General features: G+C 49.8%; 1 protein-coding gene across 3 annotated transcripts in view; it reads right to left on the bottom strand.

Annotated features, from left to right (window-relative positions):
• The window catches only part of Capzb (capping actin protein of muscle Z-line subunit beta), a 110,160-nt gene extending 97,367 nt beyond the window's left edge, over positions 1-12,793 (bottom strand). The window contains exon 1 of one of the 3 annotated variants that reach the window (XM_048350369.1): positions 12,655-12,793. In XM_048350369.1, coding sequence (XP_048206326.1) covers positions 12,655-12,657 — 3 coding nt within the window. In that variant the 5' untranslated portion in view covers positions 12,658-12,793. Of the gene's footprint in view, positions 1-11,509; positions 11,693-12,654 lie in introns of those variants that run through there. The other 2 variants (XM_048350370.1, XM_048350368.1) reach the window with 2 other exon arrangements.
• Positions 12,794-25,521: the final 12,728 nt, after the last annotated feature.

The raw sequence follows: 25,521 nt of genomic DNA on the forward strand, positions 1-25,521 counted from the left end.
TCAAGGCTAGCACTCTGCCACTTGAGCCACAGCGCCGCTTCTGGCCGTTTTCTGTATATGTGGTGCTGGGGAATCGAACCTAGGGCCTCGTGTATCCGAGGCAGGCACTCTTGCCACTAGGCTATATCCCCAGCCCCACAAAGCACCTTTTCTCTGTCATGACAATGACATCCTTGGGCCTGTCTCCATAGATATGAGAAGGCTGAATTCTGGGAAGCCCCCCCCCTCTGGTGTTGGGTAACTTACCCTCTCATAGCTGTAAAATAGGGCGCAATAGGGCAGGGGCAGGGCATGGGTTGGTGACAAATGCTGATGCTAGGCAAGTCCCCTTGCACTCTAAGACTGGTAAGCACCGTGTAGGCCCTTCAGGGCACAAAGAGGCACCAGTCCAAGAGCAAACACATGAAACCTGAACTTAAGAGGCCTCCTCTTAATCTGCTCCTTAAGACTCAGTATTCTTTGGCCTGGGAATTTTCAGAGCCAATTCCATGGTACCACTTTACATGACAAATGGCAGAATTTCAGGTAATAAGAAGCCAATTTCAAGTGCCTACCCCTAAGCCTGGGCAACTATACTGCATGGACATTATTTGTATTTAATCCCCACTGCTCTGTGAAAGATGTTTGTTCTTTTCACCAGTCACAAGGCTGAGGCTCAGAGTGAGGAAAGGGTGAGTTCTTCAACGGCCAGCGTGGGTGGGGGTTCCAGATACACCTTCCACTCTCCTGCTGTACCAGGCTGCCTTCTCTCCATACTGCTCCTCTCTATCTTCCTAATCTGACCTCCTTATACAGCTAAGCCCCAACTCCCACGTGGCTTAAAAATCAAATACATATCCTCAAATGAAATAATAACGCTGAACCAAAGAAATCTTCTACATTTGAGGCAGCTTCCAAATGCAGTGAAGGTCAGCAGAAGCTAACCTGCCTCCTATATCCCATAGAAAAGGAGAAAACGGGCCACAAGTTAAGCACAGTCCCCAAGGGGAGGGGGAGGGGGTAGCACCGCACCTCGGCTTCCCTCAAAGGCTCTGGGTGCCAAATGTAACCCTGTGCCAAGGTTGGCTACTCACGCTCACAGAAAGAAAAATTAAGCCATTTTTCCAAAAAGAGTGGTTTGTATTATAACCTGGAACAAAAGCCCTGTGAGGGGTGTGTGCTGGGAACAAAGCCCCGGCCCCCGCCCTCCGCCCGAGCCTTTGCAGACAGGCCACCTCACCTCCCTAACTCCTTGCCTATGTAGCTATCTCCGGCTGGGGCTATAGCTTGAAGGAAGAGTGCTTGCCTACTGAATGAGGTTCTGGGTGCTATCCCAGCACCTCAAACATTAAGGAAAAGCTTTCTGATAGTCTTTGTGAAGATTAAATAAGTTAATGCATGGTAAGCCAGGCACAGGGTAATGCTAGCGGCCTGGACTCTGCGTGCATGTGGACTCTCCTGGCCTCAGCTTGAGGGAGTGTTTACCTGGGGCTATGCTGGATCTCATGGAGGAGGCAGCTGTAGACCCTTGCTTGCTCTGGGCCTTGCAGGGAGGGCATGCAGCTGTGACTATGAGCAAGCTGTTTGACAGGGCTTTTGTTCCAGGTTTTTTTTTTTTTTTTGCCAGTTCTGGGGCTTGGACTCAGGGCCTGAGCACTGTCCCTGGCTTCTTTTTGCTCAAGGCTAGCACTCTGCCACTTGAGTCACAGCGCCACTTCTGGCCATTTTCTGTATATGTGGTGCTGGGGAATCGAACCCAGGGCTTCAAGTATACGAGGCAAGCGCTCTTGCCACTAGGCCATATCCCCAGCCCCTTGTTCCAGGTTTTAAGAAGCCTGCAAGGGGCTGGGAATATGGCCTAGTGGTAGAGTGCTTGCCTCATATACATGAAGTCCTGGGTTCGATTCCTCAGCACCACATACATAGAAAAGGCTAGATGGCACTGTGGCTCAAGTGGCAGAGTGCTAGCCTTGAGCAAAAAGAAGCCAGGACAGTGCTCAGGCCCTGAGTCCAAGCCTCAGGACTGGCCAAAAAAAAAAGGGCCTGTGAAACTCTTGTCTCCAACTAAATATCAAAAAAAAAAACAGAAGTAGAGCTATGTACAAGGGGTAGACACCAGCCTTGAGCAAAAGCGCTCAGGGCTAGCACGTAGGCCCTGACTTCCAGCCCCAGGACTGCCACCAAAAATAAATACCCTAGCAATTTCACATAATTTCACATGGGTCATCCTAATATAGGAAAATGGCTTACATTATTAAAGACCTACAAACACCTATTGTGAGAAAACACTGTCTTTCTATCAAAATGTGTAGTTTAAAAGTTCCTGCTTTGAAGGCCACCTGTAATCCTAGCTGCTAGGAGGCTGAGATCTGAGGGTTGTGATTCAAAGCCAGCCTGGGCAATAAAGTATGTGAGACTCTTATCTCCAGTTTGCTACCAGGAAAATGGAAGTAGAGCTATGGTTCTAAGTGGTTAGCCTAGAGCAAAAAAAGTTCAGGGACAGCACCCATGCCCAGGTTCAATCCCTATGAAAGACCAAAAACAAAAAAAGTTGCTGCTTTAAGTGACTTCACTCTTGTTAAAAAAAAAAAAAAAAAAGGGGCTGGGGATATAGCCTAGTGGCAAGAGTGCCTGCCTCGGATACACGAGGCCCTAGGTTCGATTCCCCAGCACCACATATACAGAAAATGGCCAGAAGCGGCGCTGTGGCTCAAGTGGCAGAGTGCTAGCCTTGAGCGGGAAGAAGCCAGGGACAGTGCTCAGGCCCTGAGTCCAAGGCCCACGACTGGCCAAAAAAAAAAAAAAAAAAAAAAAGATGAACTGCTTTGGGATAAGGAAAAGATTTTTGAAATGTAAGGTTTTGGCTTAAACTAGCTTCAAGATGAAAGCTAAGACTTACCTCAGATTGTTCTAGAAATAGCAGAGGGTGCAGGCATCTTTCCAGATTACTTGTGTATTGATAATGTTATTTCAAAGTCATCTTATGTAAATACATTTTTTTTTTTTTTTTTTGGCCAGTCCTGGGCCTTGGACCCAGGGCCTGAGCACTGTCCCTGGCTTCTTCCCGCTCAAGGCTAGCACTCTGCCACTTGAGCCACAGCGCCGCTTCTGGCCGTTTTCTGTATATGTGGTGCTGGGGAATCGAACCTAGGGCCTCGTGTATCCGAGGCAGGCACTCTTGCCACTAGGCTATATCCCCAGCCCTGTAAATACATTTTATCCAATTCAAACTAGCCAATAACAGGCAGACTGTGAGCTCAACCAATCTGAGCAGAGGGGCGGGGCCTGCAACATTAGGGATAAATAGGGGAGCAGCCTGCCTGCTCAGTGAGCTGGCTTGCCAGATTTTTGGCTGGTGGCACCCCCTTTTGCAGAAGTAAATTTGCTTTGCTGAGACAATTCTTTATTTCTGCGTCTACGGTTGTGACTGCAATTGCTCTTGGGGAGCGTATTTATAACACTGTGGAGCAGAGGCCTGTGTGAGGGATGGTAAGAACTTACACATTTCTCAATAGTCTCCCTCATAATGATAAGAAACAAACAACAGGCTGGCCAAGGCGGCCAACTCAACCCACCCAGGTCACCTAACTGTGGACTGCTCTCCGGGTTTTTCCCCAAAACACCAAAAAACCAACACAGCCACAAAGGCTTTTCAACCGACAGTCCTCAACAAGGGGCTCTCACAGTGAGTCCACATGCTACTGGCTACATGCTACATCAGAGCGGAAGCCAGGCATGAAGGCACTCTGGCACAGAGGCTAGCCCTGGTGGTCCCACCCAGGCACCCTCTGGCTGTCGGCTAAGCCATCACAAACATTTGCAGGCGGCTTACATAGTTCCAACTGCTTTTATGTCAACAACCTAAACCCAAACCAAACCTAGTCCCACACCTCCTCAGCCACTGGGGGATGGACCTACAGGGCCCCCTCAGCCTCAGTTTCCTCATCTCTAAGACAAGTAGCCCCACCAAATCCCATCAGCAAGGGCTGTGGAATGAGGTGAGCCTGGGTCTGCAAGTCATCTTCCATGACTCAGCTGGGGTCCTTGGGCTTAGGTTTTCTTTCCTGAGAAATGAGGAAGCAGCCAGGCACCCTGGCTCAAGCCTGGAATCCAGGCTATTCAGGAGGCTGAGATCTGAGGACTGCGGGCTGAAGCCAGCCCAGGCAGAAAAGTCCACGAGACTCTTATCACCAATTAACTACTCAGAAAAAGCCCAAAGTGGAGCTGTGGCTCAAGTGGTAGAGCACCAGCCTTGAGCAAAAAGAAGCTCAGGGATAGCACACAGGCCCCGTTCAAGTCCCAGGACAGGCAATAAAAGAAAAGGGGGGGAGGACCTAACAACCTGGAGATATTGTGGCCATCTTAGTTGGATGTTTGCACATGGATGGACTCACCGGAGGACATGTGTCCCAGAACACGCCTCAACACCGAGTGATGCTCAGGACACATTTCACTTGGTAGCACCAGAGTTTCCTAATCTGAGAACCAATACTGCGCAGGACACATTTCACTTGGTAACACCCAAGTTTCCTAATCTGCGGACCAATACTGCTGAGTGCTGGTGGTTCACGCCTATAGTCCTAACTACTGGGGAGGTCAAGATCTGAGGGTCACAATGTGGTTCAGAGCCAGCCTGGGCAGGCAACCCCTGAAAGTCTCTTATCTTCAATTAGCCAGCACAAAGGGAAATGTGGAGGCATGGCTCAAGTGGCAGAGCACCAGCCTAGCAAGGCCCTGAGTTCAAGTCCCAGTTCTGGCACACACATAAACTACCACACACACACACACACACCACCACCAATACTGTTAAATCAGATAATGTTTCAGAGCAGATCTTAACTAGAGGGTGCTGTCAGCTCAAGAAGAGGAAGCTTGAGGGAACAGCTGAAGCGGAAGTTCAGGGTCAAATATAACTACCTCCAATGAGCACCACTGTAAAAACTGAGGCCAGAAAACACTGAGCTGGCATTTTCACCACTCTATTGTCTAACTAGGCTGACCCCTAAGGCTGCAAACACAGAGCAAGGGGCTCCACCTCCAAGGGTCTCAGAAAAAGAGCTAGTCATTGCCTCGCAAGTAAGGTTGGGAGGTTAAGCGAAACCCCAGCCATCAACTAGCCACGTTAACAAAAACCACAAGCACCAACACTTTTCTTGCATTACTCAGTGCCAGTCATGCCTACCCTTCCCGTATGACACTTCCATACAGCAGTCAGTCCTCACACTTGCCCCTGTATGGTGCCAGGGGAGCAGTACACCTGGCTACTGCTATGTACATACAGGCAAGAGGACTGCAAATGGGGCGGGGGGAGGGGGAATAGCTAGGGGGTTGAAGAAGCTCCCTGCAAGCTTCCAAAGATGTCCCAAACAGATGAGCTAGTGGCAGGAGGTGAAGGGGAGGTGAGCAAGGGCTGCCTCTGCCCCAGGGTGTAGACTCTGCATGTTGGCTCTGGCCTGGTCCCAGGCTCTAGCAGCATCAAGGTATGTGACCACCCCTGCTTTTAGGACTGAGATGCAGTTAGTGGGTCTCCAGAGCTGTATCACAGGTGTCCCTGGAGCATCCTGAGCAGTTTGTCCTGGAGTCAGGCTATCTCAGGCTGGCCTTGGTTCCCCACGTATGTGGAATACTAAAATTCAGGCAGGAACACCAGCCCCCGTCACTCTTACGGCCACCCTGCAAAGTGTCCCTCCACAGGCTGGGGGGTCTCAAGCACTTCAGTGTGTGCCCAGAGCCTAGAGCTGTGGCATGCAGGCTGGATGCAGTGCCACGGACGGGTCCCCAGATGGGTGATGATGGCTAATCACTGGCTAACCAGGCGGAAACCTGCTTCAGTCTGAACAGGATACCAAGAGTCTGCAGACACCACTATCTGACCAGAAATAGCTGTGTGTCAGTGATGAATCTGAATCTGTGCACAGGGGAGCTCTGGGGGAAAGAGAGCCCCTCACCCACAGAGGTGGTAAATCTCGACGTCTCGTTCTGCCTTCCAATCTTTATCCACCACCCCTTCTTTTCTGTACCAACAGCCAGAGTGGCCACGGCCCTCACAACTGCAGCCTGATGCCCATGAATGTTCCCCTCCTGGCCTCATCTCTTTCATTCCTGTCCACAGCGGCCAGAGGACTCTTCCTAAAATACCACCACTCTGCCAGCCTCCTCAAATTTCTACCTGCCCTGTCAAAAATGTTGCTGGCTCCACACTGTCCCAGATCAAATGCAAACTCCTTAGCTTAGCAACTCAGGCGTCCTGCAACCACGCCCAAGTCAGAGCACCTCCCTTCCTCCTGTCTACTCTGTGGTCCTCTAACTCACGGGATGACCATCTCCTGATCCAGGCTGGCCATGCTCGGTGTGCCATGCCCTCTCCACCCCAGCAAGGCCAGTGGGGCTTCACAGCCAGCCCTCCCCACCCCCCCCCCACCTCCCGCTGGCTGTGGGCTCCAAGGTCTGAGGGCTTCCCAGAGGAGAGGGAACCTGAGTCACGCTGCTCAGCGCACAGACATCAGCCTCCGGCAAGTCTTTTCCAGTGTGATTTCCTTCCGTTGCACCTTCAATTTTAGATGCCTCTGTCTCCTCTCCCTCCTGGGATAGAGGTCAGAGACGGCGGCTTCTATCTGCGTCCTTCACACTGGGGCAGGCAGAGCATGACAAATAATAGCCAAAGCTACCACTACTGTGTACCAGGCACTGGATGGTTGTCTAATAAAACGTTCCTCTTTTTCCTGGTATCCTGGTATCCCTAGAAACTGTTATCCTCACACTGTGCACAGAGGATCTGAGAGTCAGGAAAGATGGGGACCTCACTTAAGGTCATGCACTGAGTGGCAGGCAGAAGTTAATCCACACGGGATCCACTCCAAAGCCCACCAGAAGATGGGGCAAGGAGCAAAAGGAAAAGAGAGGAAAGGCAACCTCCTCGCCAATCTCTTCACTCCCTCACTCAACGGCTCAGTGAAGACTTCCTATGGGCCAGAGGCCAGGGCAAGGTGCAGCAGACAAGCCCCTGCTCACACACTGCCCACAGCCTGGAAGAGGGCAAGGGGGCTCCACCAGCACCGACAAGGCTCCCAGACAGAGAACAGCACTGGCCCCCAGCTCACAGCAAGCCTGTCCCCCATGGACAAAGAGAGTCAAGCTCAGCAGGGACGTTCTCCCTTCAAGGCACAGCCCAAGGCCTCGCACACTTCAAAACAGCATCAGCAGGTAGTAAGAAGCGGAGACAAGGGGTCCAGCCACCCCTGCTCCACAAAACCCAGTTCTTCCAGAGTTCCACGGGGGTAACCACATACCCCGTGCACCTCACCTTAAACAGTGAGAATAGTTAATACCTAAGCAATTGTGTGCTAATGTTCCAGGCATGTGGCGTGTATTATCTCATTTAACCCTCCTTTTGAGGAGGTGCTGCTATTATCCTCAATCCGCCTGGCTCTACATAACTGGGTTGGTACAAGGCACCTTCCTTGGGCTAAAGCTTCTAGCAAAGTGCTTAACACATGGCTAGTGCCCACACAAATGCTAAGTCTCCACCTCCTCGCGCTGAAACACTAATCTCCTGTACTAGTAGGGCCGGATGGCTCAGTTTCTAAGGACCCAAGTGACCCACAGAGGAGTTGGGAAGATCCAAGTCTGAGTCCCAGGCCTGCCACTCACATCTGTCACTGGACCCCCTGAGCTTCCGGTTCCTTGTTAAACTTCAGCCCTGGATCACACAGGTGCCTCAGTGGGTGGTGAGCTAGGCTGACAGGGCAGCATTACGGGGCTGCATGGCAGCGGCGGGAGAACCTCAGATGTGCAGAGGAATGGGTTACAAACACATGCACTTCGCTTCCAATGCGATGGTGGCAGGCACCCCTCAAAGACAGGGCAACCCCAGGCAGCGCAAGCGGGCACAAGCCTCCTCCACAGCTCACACCTGTAGCGCTGCTGTTTCCTCACTTAAAACATGTCCACCCCCTGCCAATGGAAGCTGGGAAGATACTGGCTCTCGCCCGCCTGGGTCATCGCTGTATGCTCACAACATGGGCAGCACAGGAACCACTTAACACACGTGTAGAAAGCAAAATGGTATCCTGTAGCTTCCCACACAAAAAGGCCTCCGGCTGAAGGCAGGGTTCAAGTGATAGAGCACCTGCCCAGCAAGCTGAAGTCCAGGGTTCCAACTCTAGTAGAGACACAAAATAAAGTGATTTCATACAGTCTCTGTGTCTGCCTAAGAGCGAGCATCCAAAGCCAGGCAGGCAGAGAGGTCTCAACAGTCAAGTCCCTTCCCTGCCACTGAGTTCCTGTGCTGTCCAGGCTTCTGTCCTTTGCCCTTCCCCAGCGAATGTAAAAGTATACACTATCCAATGAGACGCAGAAAAAGGGGCTGGGAATATGGCCTAGTGGTAAAGTGCTCGCCTCATATACATGAAGCCCTGGGTTCAATTCCTCAGCACCACATATATAGAAAAAAGCTGGAAGTGGTGCTGTGGCTCAAGAGGTACAGTGCTAGCCCTGAGCAAAAATAAGCCAGGGACAGTGCTAAGGCCCTGAGTCCACGCCCCAGGACTGGCAACACAAACAAACAACAACAAAGACCTGCTTTCCAAGGCATGGCTTATCATCTCCAAATCCCAAACGACTGATCTTCAGCTACTTTTCTACAAGTATTCTACCCAAAAGAGTCCAGCTGGATTTAAAGAACAGGGCAGTATATACACCTAAAGCCTGAATTGAATTGTGCATTTTATCTACTCACCAAGACATATGTAATGCCAACTCTATTGTTTAACCTGGTAACAATATAAGGAGCCTCTCCTGTCAGCTCTGGTCAGATAAAGCAATCTAAGAGCCAGAGACAACTCTTGACCGGCCTTCTTCCTCCCTCTGGCCCCTACTGCTATAAACCCCGTACCAGAATTGTAACTCTCAGAACAGTAATTCCTAAATTAGAAGCCAGAGCTACATTAGGAAAAGTGCTTTGAAATTGTGAAGCACTTAGGGACAGTAGTAAGATTATTACCTAAGAGAATGCAAATAAATCCCATTTGTCTCAGCATTCTTAGCCGGGAAGGTGAAACTGACTCCAACAAAAAGCATGATCTTCATTACAAAGTCAAGTGCATTTTAGATTCTCAAACACCCATTCTCTCAATGAAAAATGGCCACCTAGCTATTTTCTCTACCATCAGACACAGTTCATTCCCTATGGTCCAGCCCCAGACTACTCCTTCTGTCCTGTTCCAACTATCTACACCAGCTACCAGATAATTCAAGCAGCAAATAAATTAGAAGTGAAAAGAAAGTATTTAGGGGCCAGTGGTCCAGGCACTGAGGACTCACACCTGTATCCTAACTACTTAGGAGGCTGTGACTTGAGGATCATGCAGTTTGAAGGAGGAGAAGGGGCTCTGAGGCTCTTATCTCCAATTAGTAACCAAAAAGCCAGAAGTGGAGCTGCGGTAGGGTGCCAGCCTTGAACAAAGTAAAAAACTAAGGGGTCAACACCCAGACCGTGGGTTGAAGTTCCAACAACACCAGTACCAAACACACACACACACACACACCAAAAAACCCAGGTGCCAGTGGCTCACACCTGTAATCCTAGCTACTCAGGAGGCTGAGATCTGAGGATAGCAGTTCAAAGCCAGCCCGAGCAGGAAAGTCTTAAGACTCTTATCTATGATTAACCACCAGGAAACTAGAAGTGGTACTGTGGCTCATGTGGTAAAGCACTAGCCTTGAGCTCAAGAACTCAGGGACGGCACATAGGCACAGAGTTCAAGCCCCACAACTGACCAACAAGAAAAAAAAAAAGGAAGAGAAAAAAAGAAAAAAAGGACTTAGGGGGGCTGGGAATATGGCCTAGTGGTACAGTGCTCGCCTCGCATATACGGAGCCTTGGGTTCAATTCCTCAGCACCACATATATGGAAAAAAGCCGGAAGTGGTGCTGTGGCTCAAAAAGTAGAGTGCTAGCCTTGAGCAAAAAGAAGCCAGGGACAGTGCTCAGGCCCTGAGTCCATGCCCCAGGACTGGCAAAAAAAAAAAAACAAAACAAATGAAAAATTAAATTAAATTTAAAAAAGAAAGAACATTTTTTTTAAAAAGTACTTAGGATTGTAGGGAATGAGCTATAAACATGAGCTATAAACCAAGTGGCTAAACTCACAGACATATCTCAGAAGACCACAGTAAACTAATTCTTTCCCTCTTTCTTTTTTCCTTGAGACAGGGGCTCACTACATTGCCCAGGCTGGCCTTGAACTCACAATCCTCTTGTTTCTTCCTTCATTAGTGGAATATAGCACTGTGCCCAACTTTTCTAATCACTTGAGTTCCAGGGGCTGTTCTAGTCCCTAGAAATACAGCCTCAGAAAACAACTCTAAACCCCTGCTATGGAAGAGCTCAAGTTGTGACCCACATTAAATTGCTGTTCTCACCATACTATTTCACTATTAAACAAGATTTCCTACGCAAAGCATCTAGCACACAATCCATGGACTATAAACACTGCACCTTCCTTCCTGTTAAAGCATCCTATTATTATGTCTTCTAAACATTACCATTATATCTTCGAACACACCAGTATCTTGGTACCAGGGATCGATGTAGTCTAGAGCTCGCCAGATGGGTTCTTACTGACCTGCAGTGGTTCTCCCATCCATGAAGCAACACTCTGATATCACACCTCCCTCCCCCCCACCCCCATCATCTTATCCACCTATCTCCTATCAAGTGCCCAGCAAACACCTTCAAGACTTTGTGGGTATGAAGTGAGCTCATCCAGATGAAGTAGTGTCTAGCAGATAGCATCTTCTTTATCCCTTTCAGTCCTTTCAGAATGCCCCGGTGAGAGCCACATAGAGGACTCTGGGAGGCCTCAGGTGTCATGTGCGCTTCCTGTCACTTTCCATCACGTGTGGAGAAGTCCTTCCATACCTCAAGTGCTGCCCTGGGCAACCCCAACCGGCTACTCCACTCACCCTCCCCTGCTTTTGCCCCGAGAGCACACTTACAAAACTTCAGCCTGCTTCTAAAGTCCTCACCCCAAACTGTCAGGAAGTTGTTCTCTGCTCAGGCCAGGGCTTCACTTGCCCCACCACCTTGAAAACCAGTTTTCTTCCAATATTAAATATTAAAAATTTGTAATCAATATCCAGAAAGCCTACTATCCAGTCTAAACTAGTCACTCTTGTTCAGCATCCCTTGATTAAACAAGGAACCCGGCACCTCAAAACCATCCAGGGCGCAAAGTTCACAAGCAAACATCTGGCAGCTCTGCAGGGAGGTGCAGCACGGGGCAGTGATGCAGCAGGTGGCTGGTCTAGGCTCTCGACGAAGCTTTTTTCACCGGGTGGGGCAGAGGTCCTCTGCCCTTCCACCTAGGTGGCCAACCCTTGTAGAAGGTCCCCAAGTGGGTGTGGTGGGCGGGCTCAAGGGTAGGGGGAGGTTAGGAGAAACCACCCCTGGCTCCACTAGCGCCTGCCTTCATTACCAAAACAAACACCACGAGTGGAGGAGCTAGCTCTCGGCCTTCCAGTTAGCTCACCTGATCCGAACCACCTCCATAATCGGCAGTTCCAACCTTCACAAGCTGACAGTTCAGGGGGAAAGGAAGGCTGCGCCTCCTGGGGTGCATCGTGTCCAGGCCATATGTTGTTGGGGCTCTGAGCCTGGTGGCACCCCCAAGGTTGCGGCCTCACAAGAGCAATTGTGCGTTCATCCCGGTGACCCTCGCCGCTCAGCCCGCCCAGACGGCTCGGGAGAAGGGCCCGGCGCTGTTCCGGATGCCCGCCCTCTCCTCCCTCTTTCTCTGGCCCGCTGGCTCGCTCGCTCCCAGGCGGCCTCCCCAGAAAGGGCAACTCCGGAGCACGAGAAGGCACAACGCTCCCAATACCCCCACCCCAGCGGGAGCTACTCCCCGCTTCTCGGAGGACGCTCCCTAGGTACAGGGGAGGGGACCGGGGTCGGGGTCAGGACTGAGAACGGGATCTTACGGAGCAGGGCCGGGCAGGGCGGGCTGACGCAGACTAAGCTAAAAGTGTGACAAGCCCAGGGTCCCCCCCCCCCACCCCGATCGTGGATCGTGGGTGGCCGAGGGCCGGGGGATGCAGGCGGGGGAGAGGTCTAGACTTAGGACCACCGAAGGAAGGGAAGGCTGGGGGAGGGGGTCCAGACAAATCCAAACTGAGGCCACAGAGGAGGGGTTGTCCGAGGTCCCGGCGAGGCCGCGGAGAGGGGAAGGGAGTTTGGAGAGATGGGGGCCTAGCCTGTGCCATGATGGAAACGGCGGCCTAGCCGGGGCCCTGGAGGCGGGGGAAGAAGACCCAGCTGGGCATCGAGGAGGAAGCGGGGGACCACGCCTGGGTGACGGGAGGGGGTGCAGGGCTGGGCCCACGGGGCACAGAGGGTCCAGGCTCTGTTCTGGGGGAGACTAGCCTGGGCGCGGAAGGGGAGAGAGGGGCTCCGGCCGGAGGCAGGGGCGAAGGCCGGGCCGGGAGGCCGGGGTCAGCGCCCGGGAGCGGGAGGCAGCCCGCGGCCCCCTCCGGAACCCGCGGGGTGGCGTCCACCTAGGGTCTGGGACCCCGCCCCTCCCCCACCCTCGGAGCCCCCCCCTCCCCGGGCCGGGGGTGGGCGGGGGAGGGGGACGCGAGCTCCAGCACGGCCGCGGGGCCTGGCCCGCGGGGGCTTTACCATGGTGGCGGCGGCAGCGGCGGTCCCGGTCCCGGCGTTGGTGGCTCTCCCCCCCGCAGCAGGGCCCAGCGCTTCCACTTCCCCGGGTGCCCAGGAGTGAACATCCGGGTCAGCGCCCCCCTCCCCCCGCGCCGGGCCGCCGCCACCTTCCTTCTCCGCCCCGACCGGGCCCGGCCCGCCCCCCACGCCGCCAGCTCGCGGCCAATGAGCGCGCCGGGCTGCGGCGATCGCCAAGTATGGAGCGCGGCGCGGGGGGCGGAGCTTCGGGTGGGGAAGAGGGGGCGGGGCCTGGTCTGGGGGCGGGCCCGGGCTGGGGGCGGAGCCTGAGCGGGCGGGGCGGCGCTGTCTGGCGCTGCCCCGAGGCCCGGGCGATGTGGGGGCTGTGGGCTGGGGGCGCAGGGCTGGCACTGGAGGCTTCCGTGTGCTCGGACGCCCGGCGCGCGACCCCGCGGCTACGGGTCGCGGTGGGCCGCAGGGCGTCCCCGGAGCACGGGCCAGGATGCGGAAGGCACCACCCGGAGCACTAGCCTGCGGCGGACCGGAACTGGTGCGCCCCGAGGCCGGGCCCCTGCCCAGCCCCGCGGGGACGGAGCGCGCAGCCCCCTGGAGCCAGGCCTGGAGTCTCCGCGCGGCCGCTGGCTGCGGGTGGGGTCCTGGAGCTTCCCGCTGCCTCCCACCCGGGACTCCGGAACTCAGGAGCCGGGGGCTGGCGCCACCGTTGTGTTGAGTACCTGCTGTCGACCAGGCCTTGTTTTAGGAACCAAACGGTGACTGGTGGATGAGACCTGAGGACCTTGGCCTTCCGGGCTACCTGGGACGGGCTAGTTGTGAGATGACCCAGGTTCAAAGAAAAGAAAATTAGAAAACTAGGTTCAATAAATGCTTCGAGGGGCTGGGGATATGGCCTAGTGGCAAGAGTGCTTGCCTCGTACACATGAGGCCCTGGGTTCGATTCCCTAGCACCACATATACAGAAAATGGCCAGAAGGGGCGCTGTGGCTCAAGTGGCAGAGGCTAGCAGCCTTGAGCAAAAAGAAGCCAGGGAGAGTGCTCAGGCCCTGGGTCCAAGCCCAGGACTGGCCAAAATAAATAAATAAATAAATAAATGCTTCGAGTTTTGCATACTTTACATTTGATAGAGAATCGGCCCATTCTCCCCACAGTGACTCAAAATTTTCACTCCTCTCTGTAATCAACACGTATTTGCTAAAGCTGGATTGCAAGCCCTGTTGATAATACGTACCTTCCAGGGCTGGCACACCCTCTGCTTAGACGTTTAAGCCAGGTCACCTGGGAGGGGGCGGGGTAACCTGCTGGAAAACGGGAATGGTTTCCATGGGCCAGACCCTGGGCTAGGCCTTGGAGCCGAAGCTTGCACCGCTAGCCACTGGCTAATAAAGCATGCAGCCAATACCCACAAGAATGCTATAGACCAGTGTTACAGACGTTCAGAAAGGGAGAGGCATCTAGGAAGTTGTTACTCAGTAAATATTTATTGTACAGCTAGGTGACCAACCTCTGTACCGGGACTTGGGGTACAGCATAAGCAAAACAACCCAGACCAATGCAGAGCTTTAAGGAGCTGAATATAAGGACCCAGGGCTTCCTGGCATGCTAGGCAGGCACTCTGTGTGAAGCTTGAAGGCTGTCCAGGAGACCATGGGCTCTGAAGTAAAGATTGTATCCAGTGATTAGAGATGTGGAGAAACCCCGAGCAGTGGGCAGGTAGGCAGGCTAGCAAAATGGGGCCTTGTTATGAAGGATAGTCAAGGAAGACCTAACTTAGGAAGAAATATTTGATCAGACAACTGAAGGGAAGCTGGGTAGCAGAGGCACACACACACACACACACACAGACACACACACACAGAATAGCAAAGGCAGAAGGAAAGAGACCCCTGGTATCAGACCCCGGTGGTGTCCACAGACAGCAAAAAAGCCAATGTGATGTAAGCAGAAAGAAGCAGCAGCTGACATGCAATGAATGCAGTGACTATGACTCAGGCTCCAAAAGGATGGCTGTGTTGCTGTGTCCCAGGTGGACTGTAGGGGGCATAGGGCCTTAGACTAGAAAGCAGCCAAGTGCCCTTGCCTCACACCTGTATTCCTAAACCTGTAATTCTAACTACTCAGGGGACTGAGGTCTAAGGATCCCTGTTAGAAGCTAGCCCAGGCAGGAAAAGTCGGTGAAATTCTTTTCTCAGTGGAGCTGTGGTTCAAGTGATAGCGTGCCAGCCTTAAACAACAAAGCCATCACAAGCAGTACTGGAATTTTAACTCAGGGCCTTGCACTTAACAGGCAGGGGGCTGTACCACTTGAGCCATACTTCCAGGTCTCTTTTTGTTCAAGGTAAAAAAATCTCAATTTTATGTCCAGGCCAGCCCAGCTTGATCCTCCTAGTTGTGATTCCCTTGTTGCTGGGGTAACAGGAACTTAGCATCTCACCAAGCCACTGAGATGGAAATCTCAAGAACATTTATGCCCAGGCTGGACCCACCCCTCCCCCAGTCTCTGCCTTCTAAGTGACAATGATTACAGGCTTGAGTCACCACACCCAAAAGAAAACTACTTCTATATATCAGACACTTTTAGTCATTTAAAAAGCATTGACAAGGTGCTTCTTATATATATGGATTCTGTTAAGCACTTTATAAATATCAATTTATAGAATCCTCATCTCAGAGCCCCAAAGGTCATGTAGCAAAAAGATAAAGGTGATTTGGACCAGGGTAATAGTATATATGGGAGGCAATAAGCAATTGCACTGCCCAATGTATTTCTGATGCACTGGTAGTAACATGAGAAGTTGGAAGGGGTCCAGAACTAGGCTGAGGGTTTTAGTGCTTTTTTGTTCCTTTCTTGTCCATTGTGGGGCTTGAACTCTGGGCCTAGGTGCTGTCCCTGGGCTCTTCAGCTCAAGGCACTCTACTACTTAAGCCATAGTGCCTCTTCCTAGAGTTTTGTTTTGTTTTGTTGGTACTGGGACTGGGACTTAAACTCAGGACCTGGGTACTGTCCCTTAGTCCCCCCCTCCCCTGCTCAAGGCTAGCGCATTCTACCACTTGAGCCACACCTCTACTTCTGGATTTTTGGTGGTCTGGAGATAAAATACTCTCAGATTTGTCTGTCTTGGCTGGCTTTGAACTTTAATCCTCAGATGCCAGCCTCCTGAGTAGCTAGGGTTACAGGTGTGAGCCCCCAGTTAGATTTAGTGCGATCAGCCAAATGAGGGACAAGATGTCCTGGGGCGAAGGGGGGAGGGGGAGGGAGAGAGAGGGGGAAGAGAGAGAGGGAGGGAGGGAGGGAGGGGGAGGGGAGGGAGGGAGGGAGAGAGAGATGGAGAGGGAGAGGGAGGATGAGTCCTTTGAGGGTTTGAGAGGATTTTTGGAGACGTAAATGGAGATGCCAAGTAATGTGGCATGTGGAAGTCTGGAGTTGGGAAGAGCGCAAGCTAGAGATAAGCTGGGGAGAACCATCAGCTAAAAATGGCTCACTTAGGAGTGAGTGCACGCAGAGAAAAGAGGTGTGGAAGATCAGAACCAGCAAGGAGAGGGAGTACCAGCTAGGGAAGGAGAATCAAGAGGAAAGTGGTGCTCCCTACCCAAAACCAAGAGATAAGGGCATGAGGGAAAGTTTTCTGAAATAAATGACCCTTGAAGAAAATGAGATGGAAAGGAAGCCAGGTATAGTAGGGCATACCTGTTACCCCAGCACGAGGGCAGCTGAGGCAGGAGTATTACAAGTTCAAAGCCAGTCTGAGTTATATAGTATGACCCTGTTTCAAACAAACAAAACACAACAGGTTGGACGCCGGTGGCTCAGGCCTGTAATCCTAGCTACTCAAGAGGCTGAAATATGAGGATCATGGTTTAAAGCCAGCCCAGACAGAAAAGTATTCTTATCTTCAATTAACCACCAGAAAACCAGAAGTGGCGCTGTGCCTCAAAGTAGTAGAGGGCTAACCTTGAGCCAAAAGAGCTCAGGGACAGCATCCAGCCTCTGAATCCAAGCCCTATGACAGCCAAAAAAATACATATATTGAAAGGAAGTTATGTCCAAAGTACATTATTTGTTGTTTCTCATTTAATTCTCATAGCAACCCTATGAGACATACTATTATTATTCCCATTTTATATATGAAGAAAACTAAAACACAAGAGGGGTTAAGTAACTGACCCCAAAACACACAGCAATGCAAGGCAGTCCAGGAGCAGAGCCCACTAGCTTGGTAGTTTCCCCTCCCCTCATTAATAGCTCCTCACCCCCTTAAAGTTCCCACTGTTCAATTATTCCACCAGCCACTCCTGATTGCTTCCCTAACTGTCCTTCAAGTCCTCTCCCACACCTTCCTCTATGACTTCAATATCTATTAGCATATTATTCTGCCGTATTAATTTTTCCCCTCTGATGATTTTCCTCCTTCTCTCCCTAGGCACGGGCTCCCCAGTGTTTATAGATTATGCCTTCACCAATATCTGCTTTATTTCAGAAAAACCATCTGTAAGATTTCAGATCTGACCTTAAGCTACTTACTGTATGTAGTACCAGCCCACATCATTTCTTCAACCTCAGGGAGACTGGCAGATTTTGACCCTTTGACCCTGTCAGATTTTCATTTATCTTCTCTTACTCGGCTGAGTAATGATCATTATACTTACTTCCTTGCATATCCCCTCCTTTTTGAACTAACTTGTCCAACCCCAGTGAAGCGCAGCTGAATATGGACATCTGATTATTTCTGGAAAATTAAAAGTGGCTGCAAGCTGGGTGCTAGTGACTCAAGCCTATAATCCTAGCAATGCAGGAGGCTGAGAGCTGAGAACTGTGATTCAAAGCCAGCGAGGGCAGGAAAGTCTATGAAACTCTTATCCTCCAATTAAGCACCAGAAAAATGGGAAGTAGTGTTGTGGCTTGAAGTGGTAGAGCACTAGCCTTGGGTGAAAAAGTTCAGTGGCGGGCTGGGAATATGGCCTAGTGGCAAGAGTGCTTGCTTCGTATACATGAAGCCCTGGTTTCGATTCCTCAGCATCACATATATAGAAAACAGCCAGAAGTGGCGCTGTGGCTCAAGTGGCAGAGTGCTAGCCTTGAGCAAAAAGAAGCCAGGGACAGTGCTCAGGCTCTGAGTTCAAGGACCAGGACCGGCAAAAAAAAAAAAAAAAAAGGTTCAGGGACAGTGCCCAGGCCCTGAGTTCAAACTCCATGACCAACCAAAAATATAACAATAGAAGTCTCCAACATCTCTGCCCCTTGTCTGCCACAACCACCTAGATAGATCCTCCTCTCCTTTGTCACTGATTTCTCTCCATATCCTGGATCATTCCCATCAGCTTCCAAAGAAAAGAAAAGAAAATACCCCACCCTTAGTGTTATCAAAGGGTCAAGCCATCAACAGCCAAAACCTGCTTGATCCACAGCTCCTGCTATCCACCTCTCCCATTTTTCTGCTCCTTTCCACAGTTTTTTGTGGTCAGGCTTCTAACTCCCACCTGCCCACAAATTTGGTTCCTTTCTAGTGGATCTGGGAATTCCAGGTTGCAGGATGGTTGCTTTTGGACCTGACCTCTGGATGCTGCCTGTTTCTTCTCCTCCTCGTCATGCTGGCTTGGATTCTCCTGGTCCTAGGGTGCCCTCTGAATTTCCTGTGATGGTCAGTCTTCCTTCTCTAAGACCCCTTTGTGTCTCTAAGTCCTCTTTTAGAACATAGCAGGTGCTCAACAAAAGGATGTGAATGAAGATAATAGCATCTGCTTGATAGGGCTGGTGTGACTAAGCCGACTAAGAATATGTAACGGAATGTCTATTCTTTTATTAACTGAGGATTGAACTCAGAGCCTGGGCATTGTTCCTTAGTTTTTCTGCTCATAGATGGATGCCTAGCATGGTATTAATTGAGCCACAGCTCCACTTTCAGCGTTTTTAGGGGTTAATTGGAGATACCACAGCTGGGCACCTATGGTTCATGCCTGTAATCCTAGCTACTCAGGAGGCTGAGACCTGAGAATCATGGTTCAAAACAGGCCCAGACAGAAAAGTCCCCAAAAGACTCTTATCTCCATTTAACCACTCAAAAACAGGAAGTAGTAATGTGGCTCAAGTGGAAGAGCTCTAGCCTTGAACATAAAGCAGCTCAGGGACACCTCCCAGGCCCTGAGTTCATAGTCCCACAACAAACAAACAAAAAAAGAAGAATCTCATAGAGACTTTAAAGCTAGAAACTTGAATCAATATTGTTTTACAGAGGAAAAACAACAGAAGGGGAGATGAAATGACTTTCACACAGATAAGTGGATAAATTCATCCTCACCTTTGGTCTTTCTGACTCAGTGTTCTTAGCACCACCATATTAGGCTCATTCTGGCACATCATATGGCAGTGTACACAGAGAGCAGGTGCCCTAAAGTATTTTCTGAGCTGAAGCAGAGTGGGAAGGAAGCTCTGAGCCTTATGGCATGAGCCAAGGAAAGGAGCAATGACCTATCCTGGTGTAGCTTATCAACTAACATGGACCTAATTCAACAGCCCTTATCTGGAGATGCCCCCCCACCTCCATGCTTTCTATTCTTCCCTCTGCAATTAAGTTCCCCCAGCTAGAAATGTGTGGTTAATACATGCACAATTATCCCAGGAGGCTGAGGATTCCTTAGCTTCTAAATCACTTCCAATCAACAGACCTGAGCCTGCTTCCTGGGGCCAGGGGTGGGGTGGGGGGAGGGTGAGGGGAGCGGGGGTGGGGCGGGAGTGTTCTCCAGTTCCTATACCATGTATTTATTTACCATGCTGGGGTCCAAACCCTAGGCCTCACATAAGCTAGACAAGCACCCGACCACTTGAGCCACACCTCACAGTCCCTCTGCTTTCAGATTGTTTTTCAACTAGGTTCTTGTTCTTTTTCCTGGCCACAGATCTCAATCCTCCTATCTTCACCTCCTTAGGAAGGAAGGTAGGAAGGGAAGAAGGGAAGGAGGGAGGGAGGAAGGGAGTTGAGAGAAGAAAGAAAGGAGGAATTCTGGGTAAGCTTTTCTTTCTTTTCCTTTTCCTTTTTTTGACTACAGGAGGGTTGAGATAGAGTCTTGCTATGTAGCCTAGGTTGACTTAGAACTCAATCCCTTCCTCTGCCTCTAGTGCTCTAGTACAGACATGCGCTGTTATACAGTTTGGTAAGCGTACACAAGTGAATGAAACAGGGTTTTCTGAGGTCTCAGTTCTCATCACTGGAACCTCAAGTAGAACTGAGTGTAGATAAACGACAACAACAACAACAAGAAAGTGCTGAATTGTCTAGAAGACAGAAGACTCTGCTTGGTAGAGGAGGCAGACTTAGCTAGACAGACTAGCTCAATATTTTCCACGCATCAGCATCTTGAAAGAATGTGTGGCCAGAAGAGGGGAACGGGCACAGACCACTGCAATCCGCTCTTTTTTTTAACACAGCCTAAGGCTGCCATGCCGAGGGTACTTTACTCTGAGGTTAGACACAGCTTCTCAAGAGTTTTTGCTTTTCCTTTTGTGATAGGTACCTGGGAGAATGCACAGCTGTCTTCTGGCCCGGAAGTGTTTATATCCTGTCCATCTGGGGGGGTCTTGATTAGAGCTGTAAGGAAGGACTTTCACGTGTAGGCCAGCGGTTAGAGTTTTTATATGCATATCTGAGAGAATTCATGTTCGGAACACTAAGCTGGCCAGCCACACACCCCCCACCCTTCTGGGTTGGGCTGGACTTTACAGAATATCCAGGCTGAGTGTCCCCTTAGACTCTGGGTAAGTAACCTCTGCTCTTTCCTCTGACAGCTCCTCAAAAGCTGGACTTGGGGCTTCCTGTTCTGTGTTTCCCCTGGAAACCGTGAGCTTTGCACACCTTGTTACTTCTCATGCATCACTACTGCTTTATGGGTTTCTTGAGACAAGGACAATGAGTCCCTTGCCAACTGTTAGCATAGTTCCTGAATGGGGCCCTGTCAAATGGTCATTCAGGGTGCTGACCTCATCCTTCCGTCATCTGTGACTCTTCCCAAGCTCCTGTTCCTCATTTCAATTGGACATTACAACAGTCCAAGTGAAATCCAACCACATGCAGAGCTGGTCTGAGGAGCCATGAAGTGTCAGGACTTAGAGAACAGTCTGGCTGGACTAAACGTTCAGAGCAAGGTGGGGTTGGTGGTACACCCCTGTAGTCCCAGTCCCATGAGGCAGAGTCAGCAGCTCTTTGAGCGGGCCAGCCTGACACCATAACAAGACCCCATCTTTTTTTTTTTTTTTTTTTGGCCAGTCCTGGGGCTTGGACTCAGGGCCTGGGCACTGTCCCTGGCTTCCTTTTGCTCAAGGCTAGCACTCTGCCACTTGAGCCACAGCGCCCCTTCTGGCCGTTTTCTGTATACATGGTGCTGGGGAATTGAACCCAGGGCCTCATGTATACGAGGCAAGCTCTCTTGCCACTAGGCCATATCCCCAGCCCCCCATCTTTTTTTTTAAAGTCAAAGGGGTTGGAGATTTGGCTCAGTGGTAGAGCATTTGCCGCGCAAGGCCCTGTGTTCAGTCCTCAGCTGGGGGCCGGGGGGGGGGGCGGGGAGAGGGGAAGGGCTGAATGTGGCTTAGTGGTAGAGAGCTTGCCTAGCTTTCATGAAGCCCTGGGTTCAATACCTCAGTTCCATATAAACAGGAAAAGCTGGAAGTGGAGCTGTGGCTCAAGTGGTAGAGTGCTAGCCTTGAGCAAAAGAAGCTGAGGGACAGTACCTAGGCCTTGAGTTCAAACCCCAAGACTCGCAAAAAAAAAAAAAAAAAAAAAAAAAAGCCTGGTACTGGTGTCTCACCTGTAATCCCAGCTATTCAGGAGGCTGAAATCCGAGGCTAGATGTTCAAAGCCAGCCCCAGCAGAAAAGTCCCATGAAACTTTTATCTCCAATTAACCACTCAAAAACTGGAAGTGGAGCTGTGGCTCAAAGTGGTAGAGCACTAGTCTTGAGCAAAAGAGCTCAGGAACAGCACCCAGGCCCTGAGTTCAAGCCCTAGAACTGGCTAAACAAACAAACAAAAAACCCTAAATTACAAAACTTCCAGAATAAAACTAGGGGGCAGAAGGGAAAGTCTTCATCACATTAAGTTGGTAAAAATATTTTCAGATACAAAAAGCACTAAATAACAAAAATGCCAAGTTGGATTTGATGAAAATAAGAAAATTAAGCTCTTCTAAAGATACCATTTAAGAAAAAAAGAGGGCTGGGAATATGGCCTAGTGGTAAAGTGCTCGCCTCACATACGTTGAAGCCTTGGGTGTGATTCCTCAGCACCACATATATAGAAAGGGCCAGAGGTGGCGCTGTGGCTCAAGTGGCAGAGTGCTAGCCTTGATCAAAAAGAAGCCAGGGACAGTGCTCGGGCCCTGAGTCCAAGCCCCAGGACTGGCAAAAAAACAAACAACAACAACAACAAAAAAAAATAAATAAATAAACCCTACCAGGCAGGGTCATATGAAATCTGGCACAATTTAAAATCTCTGTCAAGAAGACTCAAATTGCTACCCAGCATCAATAGCTCATGCTAGCTATCCAGAAGCCTGAAATTCAAAGAGTTGCAGTTCAAGGCCAGCCTCAGCAGAAAAGCCTGAGACTCAGTCTCCAAAAGAAGCAGCCAAACACAGAGCTGGAAGCATTGCTTAATTGGTAGAGCACCAACTGAGCAAGTAAGCTTGAGGCTAAGTTCAAACCCTAGTACTGGAATACAAGGTAAGTACTCTACCACTAGGCCATATTCCCTAGTACTATAGTACTATAGCCCTAGTACTATAGTAATAATAATAATAGTAAAACTCTGGTTGCTAAAGATTTCTCTGATAGGTACAGTTCTGTTGGATGTTCATCTTGATCATTTGTCTGATTGATTTGAGGTAGGTTTACACTACAAGCTTCATGGCCGTAAATCCTACTTTGTCTTTCTGACAGTCTATATAGGCCAGCCTGCCTTGAGATAACGTGACTCTTGTTGTGGTCATGTGATTGGGTTTTGCCCAAACAGAGTGTAGGAAAAATAGATACCATCTCCAAATGTAGCATAATACATCTGAGTCCTACCTTGTATCTCTCTTAGTTCCTTAGCCAACTAAAAGCAGAGGATCCCAGTGAAGACTCGGGGATAGGAAGAAATCTGTATTCTCTCTGAGAATATCCAGCCAGACTATTTGGGGGAGAGAAGAATACCTCTTCGTTTTATTAAGAGACAGAAGCTGAGGACTGTCTGTTCTAGCAGTGGCATTACTAATACAAATATAAAGAACTCCTCATAAACCAGGCACCAGGGCTATACTCCTATAATCCTAGCTACTCAGGAAGCTGAGATTTGAGGATTACAGTTCAAAGCCAGCCAGGGCAGGAAATTCCATGAATCTCTTATCTCCAATTAACCAGAAAACCAGAAGTGGCACTGTGGCTCAAGTGGTAGAGCTCTAGCCTTGAGCTGAAGAGCTCAGGGACGGTGCCCAGGCCCAAAGTTCAAGCCCCACGACCCACAAAAAGAAAGGAGAGAGAGAGAGAGAGAGATCGATCTCCTCATAACAGAAACTGGAACAATAAATCTAAGCAGGAGCTCCATACAAATGCTTCTACTGGCATCTCAAGGAACAGTGGGGAGGCGGGACAAGGAACACATAGTCTGATGTGATTTGAATGCAGGTCTACCTGATCCAAAGCTTTTTTTTTTTAATCTTTCACCTGGCCCTAAACAAAGAGGTATTTAGATGTTTTGAGCAATGGATGTAATGCTGTTAGACTCTAAGCTTCTGTATAATTTACTCTGGGGCACATCTGTTGCTACATATTTCTGGAAAACTTCCATCACTTCCCACAAGCTAGTGAAGTTGTATGTAATAACACCCTGTAATCTCATTTTTATGTCAACATCATTTCCAGGCACTCAAAGGAAGAGGCTTAAAATTATTATTATTTTCTCCAGCCATCAGCCTAAATGTTTACGGATCTGGTAGAAGACTCTTGGGATCATGTTATAAAGACCTTCCTCCTTCCTCCACTCTTCCTATTCAACTTCTCCAACCATAAACTATGTCACAAACTATGTGTTATGCCTTTCTTACAGGAATAATTGCATCTCTGTATGTCTGCTAGTACTAGGACTTGAACTCAGAGTCTGGGCGCTGTCCCTGAGCTTTTGTGATTAAGGCTAGAGCTCTACCACTTTGAGCCACAGTACCACTTCCTATTTTCTGGTTGTTAATTGGAGAAGAGACTCATGGAATTTCCTGCCCTGGCTGGCTTTGAACCCCTATCCTCAGATCTCAGCCTCCTGAGTAGCTAGGATTACAGGTGTGAACCACTAGCGCCCAGCTATACTTTGTTATTATGCCAGCATGTCTTTGACTTTCTACTTCAAATAAGCACAAAGCCTAAATATTTTAATAGAATTTTATTGTTGTTATTAAGGTGTTGTGCAGAGAAGTTACCATCTCATAAGTCAGGTAATGAGTACATTTCATTTTTTGGACAATGCACCCCTTCCTTTGCTTTGCTCCAGTTCCCTCCTCCCATCCCTGCCACAAGTTACATAGGTCATATTCCACTGAACAGCATGATTCAAAGCCTAAATATTTATTGGTCCTATTTACCATGCTATTCACCTGTCATCTTCCTATAGCTGTAGAAATCACTGAGCTGTTCATAATTTGCTTTGTGCTAGGAGGCTTCTAGAATAAGATTCTATTTCTGCAACAAGGACTATCAGACAGATGATTTTAAAAGGCATGACAACTTATTATTCTTAAGAGTAACATTTTCAGCCGAGGGCTGATGGCTCATGCCTGTAATCCTATCTACTCAGGAGGCTGAGACCCGAGGATCATGGTTCAAAGCCAGCCCAGAAGGAAAGTTTGTGAGCCGCTTATCTCCAGTGAACTACTCGGGAAAAGCTGGAAGTGGCACTGTGGCTCAAGTGGTAGAGTGCTAGCCTTGAGCAGGGACAGCACCCAGACCCTGAGTTCAAGCCCCAGGACTGACCAAAAAATTTTTTAAAAGGTGTACAAGTTCACCACCCCACCATTTGTGTGCAAGAATGCTACAATAAAGGCTTCGGGCCAAGGAGATGGCTATGAAGAAATAATCAAGAAGGTACGTATTTGCTAAAGGTTTACCCCATGCCAGCTGTGTTTATTTGTTGAGTTCTGTCACCATATTCCTTAGGCCAAACAGTGGACGGTCCTTTCAACTCTTGGTTTATTTAGTGCTTCTTTCAACACCCGGCAATTTTGACCCGGCAATCTGAAAGGAAGGGGATTACTGCTAGTGTTCAATTTAGAAGGCCTATCCAAGTACTTTCATCACCCCCCCTGCTGTGTTCCCCCCACCAAGGTGTGGACAGCTGCTATAATTTTAACTGTAGAATCCATCAGAAAAGGATGTGTGTGGATGGGGGGGACTGGGAATGTGGCTTTGTGGTAGAGTGCTTGCCTAGCGTGCATGAAGCCCTGGGTTCGATTCCTCAGCACCACCTAAACAGTGAAAGCCAGAAGTGGCTCTGTGGCTCAAAAGGTAAGAGCGCAGCTTGAGCAAAAAGAAGCCAGGGACAGTGCTCAGGCCCTGAGTCCAAGCCTCAGGTCTGGGGAAAAAAAAAAAAAAAAGGATGCTGGGATGGATACTGGTAGCTCACGCCTGCCTGCAACCCTATCTAACCAGGAGGCTGAGATCTGAGGATGGCAGTTCGAAGCTAACCCAGGAAGGAAAGTTCATGAGACTCTTACCTCCAACTAACCAACAAAAAGCTGGAAATGGAGCTGTGGCTCAAGTGGTAAAGTGCTAATTTTGAGCAAAAGAGGCTCAGGGACAGCACCCAGACCTTGAGTTCAAGCCCCAGGACCAGCACACACA

This window comes from Perognathus longimembris, chromosome 7 (assembly GCF_023159225.1).
Source record: "Perognathus longimembris pacificus isolate PPM17 chromosome 7, ASM2315922v1, whole genome shotgun sequence".
Taxonomy (NCBI): Eukaryota; Metazoa; Chordata; class Mammalia; order Rodentia; family Heteromyidae; genus Perognathus; species Perognathus longimembris.